The sequence below is a fragment of the Hemitrygon akajei genome, chromosome 31, assembly GCF_048418815.1.
Source record: "Hemitrygon akajei chromosome 31, sHemAka1.3, whole genome shotgun sequence".
NCBI classification, from domain to species: Eukaryota; Metazoa; Chordata; class Chondrichthyes; order Myliobatiformes; family Dasyatidae; genus Hemitrygon; species Hemitrygon akajei.
In genome coordinates, this window is record NC_133154.1 from 19,002,018 (window position 1) to 19,012,882 (window position 10,865).

The 10,865-nt window shown below is 47.3% G+C and overlaps 1 protein-coding gene across 1 annotated transcript in view; it reads right to left on the reverse strand.

Moving 5' to 3' along the window:
• The window catches only part of sgsm3 (small G protein signaling modulator 3), a 115,312-nt gene extending 104,874 nt beyond the window's left edge, over window positions 1-10,438 (reverse strand). Inside the window, exons 1-4 of the mRNA XM_073033464.1 lie at window positions 10,308-10,438; window positions 4,659-4,741; window positions 1,116-1,188; window positions 818-899 (exon numbers count right to left, since the gene is read on the reverse strand). Coding sequence (XP_072889565.1) covers window positions 818-827 — 10 coding nt within the window. The 5' untranslated portion in view covers window positions 828-899; window positions 1,116-1,188; window positions 4,659-4,741; window positions 10,308-10,438. The remainder of the gene's footprint in view (window positions 1-817; window positions 900-1,115; window positions 1,189-4,658; window positions 4,742-10,307) is intronic.
• Between the last annotated feature and the right edge of the window lie 427 nt (window positions 10,439-10,865).

The window sequence follows — 10,865 nt, forward strand, 5'->3', positions numbered from 1 at the left end:
TGCAGCTTGTCAGGACGATTTCAATGGTGCTCCTGTTAGGGGGAGGGAAAGGTTTCACCTGCCTGAATCTCCTCAGGAATTAGAGGTGCTGCTTTGCCCTCTTGTTCAGGAATCTGGCCCATTATCACAAACCTCTTTCAATGCCCCCCTAACCAGTCAGGACACCCACCAGTGACACACACCCTTCTGTGCCTTTGTGCTCACATGTCCAGTCAGTGCTGAGCTTTAGCCTCACAGTCATGCAGTATAACTCCTCCCTCACAACCCGTTTGTGGATGTAAGTGACTAGAGCTGTGAATCATGTTGTTGAACCAAAATACAAGATAAAAGAACCCAATTACCAATTTGTAAATGGCTAGCTGAGTGTTAAGGTCACGAATTTTAAGTCATGAAACTCTTCCCTTACTGTGACTGTTGAGGAATAAATTTCAAAGTAAATTTATTATTAGAGTATGTATAGGTCACCATATACTCCCTGAGATTCATTTTCTTGCAGGCATTACAGGAAAATAAAATACAACAGATTTTTTGAAAAGCTATACGTAAGTAAAGACTGACAAACAACCAACGTGGAAAAGAAGACATAATGTTTAAAAAAGTAAGTAAGTAATACTGACAACATGAGTTACTAAGCTGTTAGAAATAAAGGCAAATTTACAGTTATTTGTGTGAAAATAGTATTTTATCATCAGGGCTGGGTGTATGGGTGACGTAGACCGATCCATGCTCGTCAATCTGTGTAATACATGATATTCCTCAGTGACGTACTATTTCTAAATTACCTTCCCTCCCTTTGACACAGTCTTTTATTCCATACCTGAAGTCATTTTACCACAAGCAGGAGGGTTCCCAGTTTACAAGCCTCCGCTGTGTTTCCCTTGCCTCAATTGTTCACCGCACTATGGAACAAGAAAATATGATTGGTACCTTTGTGGAATATGTTGACAAAATCACAAACAATAAATCAATAATAAAGCCGATTCGGAAAACAACCACTTTCAGTTCACTGTGACTAAGCTCCTCTCCAGGCAATAATAAACAACATATTAATCAACACATAAATTCAAGCCACCTGCATATCAGAAAATGAGGCATCGGATTAGAGTTCACCATACCTGAAAGAACAGTTGGCAGACCATGAGCTGTTACAAGGGTTACTCCCGCAGATCACCATCACACAACTGGAGTCTTGAATTAAATAAAAACAATCATATAGGCATGAGGGGAAAAAAATGGCTGAAGTGGGCTGAGAGATTAGATTGAGCGATACAATTCTACATTAGTAGCGGCAGATGTCTGAATATTTCACAATTGTCAAAGAAGATATAGAGAATCAGAACAAAATGCTGACACTGTTGCAAACAATGGAGATGGACTGAAGGACTGCAAGGATTTTCAAAACCAACTAAAAAACATATAAAGGAGCAGCACATAGTGAAATTAACAGGGAACACGAACGCAGATTCCTCCAGGAGGCTCGCCACCTTGTCGTAGGGTTTGGAGGCTGGCGTGCCTCAATGAACTATGTTGACAGGAGTCAGGGCCTTGTGCTTCAGCTCTAGGTAGGATCACCCTGCCAAACAGATCAAAGGGTCGAGTGGTCCTCCTGGTTCGGTGGTTCAGCTCAGGGCTAACAACCGTGACTGGTAAAGCAAAATCGTTACGGAGCCAACAGTGAAGAATCCTTCTACATCAAAGTGCGGCGGTATTCCTGAGTCTCCAACTGGGACTTGCATGACATACAATAGTGAAAACCGAGAGGAAGCTACTGACATGGTGAAGGAAGACTAAGGCCATGATTGGTTTTGATGGCTAAGGATGCACAGAGATGGAGGACCTTCACTGCTGTCCTAAATGCCAGTGGAGCAACAGGCATGTCAAAAATGGAAAAAATACAGATGTTAATTAGTTCTACTTGTGTTCCCGTATGGCCTAGTGGATAAGGCTTTGGTCTAGTGATCTAAGGTCACTGGTTTGAGCCTCAGCTGAGGCAGCGCATTGTGTCCTTGGGCAAGGCACATTGCTCTGCGACGACACTGGTGCCAAGCTGTATGGGTCCTAGTGCCCTTCCCTTGGACAACATCGGTGGCGTGGAGAGGGGAAGGCTTGCAGCTTGGGCAACTGCCGGTCTCCAATACAACCCTGCCCAGGCCTGCGCCCTGGAAACCTTCCAAGGCACAAATCCATGGTCTCATGAGACTAACGGATGCCTATCTATCTATTAGTTCTACCTGCTTAAAGGAAGAGGACAAAAAAAATTGATCTCCTGAAAGGTGAGACACGTGAAACACGGTTAAAAAACAAACTAAGTGATGTTTAACAAGCACTTTGTAGCTTTTCATAGTGGAAGACACAAAAACATACAAAAATGTAGAATATTAAAAAGGGAAGAAGCAACAGGAAACGGTTCATTGGGCTGGAAAGGCCTGTTCTGCACTGTATCTCTAAATACATAAACAACTGTTACCAAAGACAAATACTAAGGAAGCTAACTGCCTGCAATATTGGGTGCTAAAGTAGGTGGAAGCTGAATTGCCTCAATCTGTCAAAATCCCCCAGCTTCTAAAAAAGTTTCACAGCAGACACAAGCCAAGAAATTGGGGGGTGGTGTGGGGGGGGGGGGGGACATGGGAACTAAAGCCAGTTGACTGACAGTATGAAGATAGTTGCAAGGAGGAGAAAGACAAGTCTTCAGTGACACGGGGAGGTTAAGTGCGTGGGCAAGGAGATGGGAAAGTAAATTTGCACGAGAATGTGAGTTTACCCATTTATTTACATGCCGTGAGACTCGTGAGTGCTGCTGTGTCGAATCTAGAGGCGCTTAAACAGAAACACATAAAATTAACCTGCAAGGCAATTAGTATTTTGGCCTCTATAACGAGAAAGGTTTGGAAATAAAAATGTTGAGGAATACTCGCTTGGAGATCACAATTGGCAAGTAACCATTTGGAATACCATAATGAATGGCCTCTGCTCTTCCGATAACCCATTTGTAAACTGGGTGACACACAAAGTGCTAGAGCAGGGGTTCCCAATGTTTCTAATGCTGTGGACCAATACCATTAAGCAAGGGGTCCGGGGGCCTCAGGTTGGGAACCCCTGCACTAGAGGATCTCTGGGACAGGCAGCATCTACAAAGGGAAATGGATAGTTGAAATTTCAGGTTGAGATCCTTCATCTGGACCCTCTTAAGCTGTTCCATCGCTCTGTGTGTTGCTCCAGATTCCAGCATCTGCAGTCTTGTGTCTCTGTGGAAACCTGGGTAGGTTAGCCATGATCATATTGAATTTGGTGGTAGGGTTGAGGGGCTGAGTGGCTGACTGCATGTAAGGTGGGAGTAGGGAAGTTACTATACAACTTTATAAGACTTTAGTTAGGCCACAGCTGGAGTACTGAGTGCAGTTCCTGGTCTTCACACTGTAAGAAAGTCATGAATGCAGGGGGGGTTCACTGGGATGGAGCACCTCAGTTGTGAGGAGAAAGTAAATCGGCTGGGTTCTATTCCTTGGAGCAGAGGAGGCTGAGAGGACCTGATAGATGTGTATAAAAATTGTTAAGGGCATAGATATGGTGGCTAGTTAGAAAGTTTTCTTCGTAATGAGACAGAAGGCATAGGTTTAAGGAAATGAGAAAGAGGGTTAGAGAAGATCTGAGGAGAAACCATTTCACCCTGAACGGTGGGAATCAGGAACGCGCTGACAGAGAAGCTGGCGGAGGCAGGGAGTCTCACAACATTTAAAAAGTATCAGGATGAGATCGTGAGACACAGGTCCAGAATTAGGCCATTCAGCCCATCAAATATGTTCCTAATTCGATCATGGCTGATTTATTTTCCCTCTCAGCCTCATTCTCTTGCCTTCTCCCTGTAACCTTTGACACCCTTACTAATCAAGAACCTATCATCCTCCGCTTTCAATATAATCAATGACTTAGCTTCCACAGCCATCCGTGGCAACAAATTTCACAGATTCATCCTCTGCACTATCTAGGCCTTCCACTATTTAGCAGGTTTCAACGAGATCCACCCTCATTTTTCTAAATGCGAGCACAGGCCCAGAGCCATTGAAACACCCATCATACATTAACCCTCTCACTCCTGGGATAATTCTCGTGAACCTCCTCTGGACCCTGTCCACTGTGAGCACATAATTTCTTAGGTACGGGGCCCAAAACTTCTCGTAATACTCCAGATGCGGTCTGACAGAAGCCTCAGCAATGAGCTCGTGCAAGGCTACAGACCAACTGCTGGTAATTCGGATGAAGATACGTGGGCACTTGATGACTGGCACAGCTACAGTGGGCTGAAGGGCCTGATTCTTTTCTCTGTGATTCCAGAGGAGGGAATGGAAAACAGTGTCCAGATAAGGAGAGTATGGCTTCATCCCGGGGGTGACGGGTGATGATGGAGCAAAGTGAAGGGGAAGCTGAGTTTTGGAATTAGTGAACAGTTGAAGTTTGCAAACCTTGATATATGAAAGGATGTGACTTTTGTTATAGAAACAAATGCCGGAAGCACAGACTGGAGCTGCAGAATAAGGTCATTTTCAGATCATGTGTTGGTGCTCTTGCACAGAGAAACCAAAGGCATGGCATTATGTGTGGACCTGAGAGTACAAGGAGAGCCCTGCCAGGAGAAACAGTGGATTGCTCGAACGTACCTCTGATCCTGGCTGGATCCGAATTACCAAGAGCGGAACTTCATTTGGAATCCATTTTGATGATGTGGAGTCGGAGACATTTGCTGTGGAAAGAGATGTGGTTGTGGAAGCAAATTATCGACTTGTACACTGCCTAACCAGTTTTCAGTAACTTGTTTTCATTTCAGGCTTGCAATAACTTCAATTGTTTGATGTTCACTGTAGTGTACGTGTCTGGTGAGGACACGTGAGGGAGAGGTGGCTTGTCAAGGGGAAGAAAGGAGTGTAGGATTTGAGCAGGCATGGGAGTGTCTAGATTATGGGAGAGTTCACAAGGTTGCAACATCAGGGCAAAGGGAGAGTTGGAGCTACAACTTACGGGTAAGGGAGAAATAAGAATGACCATAAAAAGTAGGTCTTTTGGTCTTGCTCCACTTTTCATCAATACTAGTGTTAATCTTCTATCTCACCTCTAGGTTCAATCCTAACCTTGAGTGCTATTTATATCAAGTTTGCATGTTCGCTCAGTAACTGTGTGGTTAATTGGCTTTTGTATTACCCTGGATGGCCCGGGGGTGGGGGGGAGAGATATGCCTCTACCAAAGGAGGTGTAAGGCGCTCCTTCCTTCCACTACCCTGCAGGTCACCCTTAGGCAAGGGTGTTTAGCTCCCACGATCAGGGTCACGTGAAACCACGGGAGCAGGTGTTGCATATCACAAGTCCTGGATATGCAACCACTGACGCCAGGCAGACAACCTCTGAAGAGTGTTGATGACGGCTGGTTTTGTAAAGACACTGCCCAGAAGAAGGCACTTCAGTGGAAAGATTTGCCAAGAACAGTCATGGTTGTGGAAAGAGCAACCGCATGAAGGGTTCTGCCCCACAGTCAATGATCCCTCACTCGGTAATCAGATTACAAACAGATGGAAGACTGTGATCACCCACATCATATGACACAGCACATAATGATGACGATTACCCCATAAGTTTCTATAAATTGTTTCTGTAAATTAATCTTGTAAATTCTGTAAATTAGGTGATCTCTCAAACTCACAAACAATCTCATTAGGGCCCTGCACCTTATTGTCCACCTGCACTGCACCTTCTCTATAACTGTAACACTTTGTTCTGCACCATTATTGATTTTCCCTTTGTACTACCGCAATACACTGATCTAATGAAGTTGACACTGTATTGAGGTAATAGTGTCCTGGTGAAGGGTCTCGACCCAAAAAGTTGACTGCTTATTCCTCTCCATAGATATTGCCTGACCTGCTGAGTTCCTCCCACATTCTGTGTGCAATGCCTTTAATCTTTGTGTTTGTAATAAAAGGATCTGTGTGCAAAACAGGTCTCTCACTGTACCTCGGTACATGTGAGAATAATAAACCGATTTATCCTTGGCACGGATGGGTGGCAGGAGAAGAGGATTGGGCACAATCTGAGAGAATGGACAAGCAAAGACTTGATGGGCCAAATCACTTCCTTCTATATTGTGAGGAGGTGTATCAAAATATAAACACCTGCATTTCTACACTGTTCCCAATTCCCTCCTCTAGAATTTATCTCCTTCAACCAGATTGTTTTACCAGATGCATCGTCTCCTTCCCTTTCAGCTTTTCAAAGGGACTGACCCTTTTGTGAATGACTCTTCCCCTCCTCCATCACTAACAATCATTCTCCACTAACTCCACCAAACTCCTCCATCTCCAACAACCATTCACCATCTCCACCAACCATCTACACCAACCATTCTCCACCATCTAAATCAAACTCCTCCATCTCCACAACCATTCTCCACTATCTACACCAACCATTCTCTGCCCTCCACCAAACTCTTCCATCTTCAACAACCATTCACCATCTCCATCAACCAACCATCTACACCAACCATTCTCCACCCTCCATCGAACTCCTCCATCTCCACAACCATTCTCCACTATCTACACCAACCATTCTCCGCCCTCCACCAAACTCCTCCATCTTCAACAACCATTCACCATCTCCACCAACCAACCATCTACACCAACCATTCTCTACCATCTAAATCAAACTCCTCCATCTCCACAACCATTCTCCACTATCTACACCAACCATTCTCTGCCCTCCACCAAACTCTTCCATCTTCACCATTCACCATCTCCATCAACCAACCATCTACACCAACCATTCTCCACCCTCCATCAAACTCCTCCATCTCCAACAACCAGTCACCATCTCCACCAACCAACCATCTCCAAGCATATTCCTCCACCAACTATTCTCCTTTCAGCTTTTCAAAGGGACTGACAATGATTCATCCCCTCCTCCAACTCCACCAACCATTTTCCTGTTGTGGCACATTCCCCTGAAACAGAGATGCAACACCTGCCCTTTCACCACTTCCCATCCTGCCGTCCCGGAGCAGTGCTTTCAGAAGAAATGGTTCAGAAAACACATCAGATTACATGACAGTTTTGCAGTTCAATCCAAAGCAATGACCCTGAGCCTCCAGTCACCTCTCAGGTTAATTCTCCATCCCACTCTAACCACCCTATCTGTACACAATGAACCCCCAAGGTAAGCTTGAGGCACAGGACCACGTCCTCCAATTAGACACTGCAGCCGACGGCACTCAATACTGAATTCACCAATTTCAGATAATTGGCTGTTCCTAATCCGATATTTAGTTTAGAAGTGCTGTCTGAGTCTCTCTTTTGTTTCTGGTTTCAGCATATAGTGCCTCTCAGAGATATTTTGTTTTTCCGTCTCTGTAACTGCACTCAATCATCCTGCAATAGACTGTTGCGTCACCCGGGCAACCTTGGTCTCCACCCTGACACTCCTTTTGTTCTCTCCACTCCTCTCCTTCGTGGCTTGTTTTCTCACCGTTCCAGTTCTGAAGAAAGCCACTGCTGTTGTGTCATTGGCTTTGTTGTTTTCTTCCTCAAAGATGGCACCTGACCTACTTTGCAATTCATCACCCGCTCAGGCAGTGCATTCCAGCTTGCAAACACTCTCCCGGTGAAAAATATTTCCTCACAAGCGAGTTAAGGGGATATGTTTCCTCATATCCCTCTGACTCACTGACTGCTCACCTTAAATCTACACCCCCTAGTTTCAGGCATCCCCACTACAGGCAACTATCCACCCTATCTATACCCCTCTTAATTTTGAAGAGGTCCCTTCTCAGCCTCCCCCATGCAATGGAAAACCAACCCAATCCATCCGTTTCTCTTTGCAACTGAAATATTCCATCCCAGGCAACCGCCAGGTGAATCCCCTCTGCCTCCTCTCCAGTATGTTGATGTACTTACAGCTGTGGCCTACACATGTTATAAAGCTGTACTATGCCATCAATGTGCTTTATCCTACAGTCCAGCTAGTGAAGACCTGTATCCCATGTTCCTTCTGCACTAGGTATCTACCCGTACTGCTCACTTATATCAGCCTCCCCTCCGTGGACTCTGCTTACACTTCTTGCTGCCAATATAATCGGAATCCACCCACCCCAGACAACCTCCACCAGGCAGAAGATACAAAAGCCTGAAAGTATGGCCCATTAGGCTCCAGGACAGCTTCTACCCTGAATGTACCTACTTTCTGCCCTTTATGCCACTGGCGTTTAGGGTAGCAATGAAGGTCCTCCATCTCTGTCTGTCCCTGCAGTTTCCGTAAATTTTTGTCTTGAGCAGTCAGGGTTGGACCCCCAAACCTGGAGGACTGGTGGACCACTCTTAGTCTGGCCTCTACCCTTTGACCTGTTTGGCATGAGCCAAAGCACAAGGCCCTGACTCTAGCCAATGTAGCTCTTCAGGTCATTGAGGCAAGACTCCGAATCCTACAACAAGACCATGGTCCTTTTGGAGGTCCTGCTGTTTTAAGACAACTAAATAGACCTTTTGTATAAAAAGATAGGCTCTTAGCTTCACAATCGACATCTTCATTGCCTGCCTGCACCGCATTTTCTCTGTAACTGTAACACTTTATTCTGCATTCTGTTACTGGTTTACCTTGTTCTACAACACGGTGCAAAAGTCTTAGGCACATCCACATAGCCAGGGTGCCTAAGACTTCTGCACAGTACTGTAGTAATTTTATGTATTGCACTGTATTGCTGCCGCAAAACGAACATAAATTTCATGACCTATGCGAGTGACGATAAACCTGATTCTGATATGGGTCTCTATTGCGGACCGAGAGTGGGAAGGGGACAGGGAGAGGGGAATCACGGTTGGGAAAAGGGGAAGGGAGCGGTGAAGCAGCGGGAAGCACCACAGAGACATCCTGTAATGATCAATAAACCAACTGTTTGGGATCAAAAGATGATACCTGGTGTCTCAGGGCTGGGTGTGTCACACCTCCTGCCAACGGCACACTTGGCATCTGACCCACACGTCTCCTGCGGCGCTCACCCTCGGCCTGCCAGATTTACAAACTCGCTCTCCGCTCCATATTAACAAAGACAGTACTGTGCAAAAGCCCTAGCTATCTATCTATATATATATATTAGCCTGAGGCTTCTGCACAGTCCTGTACCTCAGTGCTCTGATCTGGCAAGACAAGACTGCCAGTGCCTGTGACAATAATAAACCAATTTTCCAGTTTGTTCCTCCAGGTTCACGGTTTGAGTCCTACACTTACTGGACCTCACAATATGCATCACTTTATGCTTATTGGGATTAATCCGTCCTTCTCGCTCCCCTCCCCTTTTCCCAAACATGATTCCCCTTCCCACTCTCAGTCCACAATAGCGACCCATATCAGAATCAGGTTTATCCTCAGTCCCATTTACCAGCTGATTACCGTCATTCTGCAACACAAAACTGCTCTCCAAACTAACACCAACACAGATTTCTGTGTCTTCTACAAACTTATCTACGACACTCGTGTTCAAATCAGTCATTATGTAATGAACATCAAAGGTCGCAGATTCAGTCTCTGAGGTTCTGGGGGAGAGAGTCCGCAGGGAGCTCGGACCGGGGGGAGGGATGTGCAGGGAGACACATCGGGGAAAAGACAGAGAGCAGGAGGTAGGGATTGTGGTGAGCAGGGAGTCCGGGTCGGGTGAGGGGAGAGGTCCGAAGCCTGGACCGGGAGAGGATGATGCGGTTGAGCAGGGAGTCAGGATCGGGTGGAGGAGAGAGGGACGGGAAATCCCGGACCGGGAGAGGATGGTGTGATTGCGCAGGGCGTAGGGAGTCTATATCGGGTGGAAGGGAGAGGGGCAGCGGGTCGGAGTGACCGGTTCAGGGGAGGACGGTGCGGTGAGCAGGGTGAAAGGGGGACGGAGGGTCAGTGGGTCAGAGTGACCGGACCGGGAGAGGATGGTGTGGTGAGCGGGTAGCAGGTAGCACGGATGGGAGACGGGTTAGTGGGACCGGGTGGAGGGGAGAGGGGCAGGAAGCCCGGACCGGGAGAGGATGGTGCGGTGAGCAGGGAGTTCGGACCGGGTGAAAGGGGGATGGTGGGTCAGAGAGACCGGACCGGGGGAGGGGAGACGGGCAGGAACCCCGGACCTCGGGTTGCGTGGGTCTGAGAGACCGGTCGGGAGGTGGGTAGGGAGCCCGGACCAGGGGCAGATGGTCAGAATGACCGGACCGGTGGAGGATCAATATGTTGTCCGGGGTGTCACGTCTCCCCTTTGTGGGAGAGCCGGGCTAGACGGGCCGAGGGGCCACGACACCTACCTGTCGCCGCTTCGCTCCAGCTGACACGTCACTGTTTCACCCGGAACCACTTACGCCGCGTCGGGTCCGAGCCGGAAGTCCGGGTTAAGGTGGAGGCGCCGGGGCCAGGTCTCCCTCCCCACCCCACCCCTGGGTCCGGTCTGGTCCTCACTCGGGGGTCGGGGTGGTGTCGGAGGGATCGGGTGTCCCCTAGTCTCAGCGCCGGCCTCTGCTCCCGCCCCTCAACTCCTCTCCCCGTCCTCCACTCCGGCTGACCCAACAATGCATTCTCCACTCTGAGGGACCAGTGTTTATTTAAAAGCAAAGACAGCGAACCAAATGTTTTAAATCCCGCATCCCACGCTAAGATCATTCCTTCCTCCCGCCGCTTTGAAAGCAATTGCTTAACTCGAGCGAATACAGTTCCCAGTCTGCTCAATCTCTCCTCCTATAGCAAACCTGCCATCCCTGGAGCCAGCCTAGCAAGTCTGTAGCAAGTAAATCTTTGTCAGGTAAGGGGGATGGAGATCTCACCAAGGCGCTATATAAATACTGCAAAACGTCTGTATTCCTGTACGC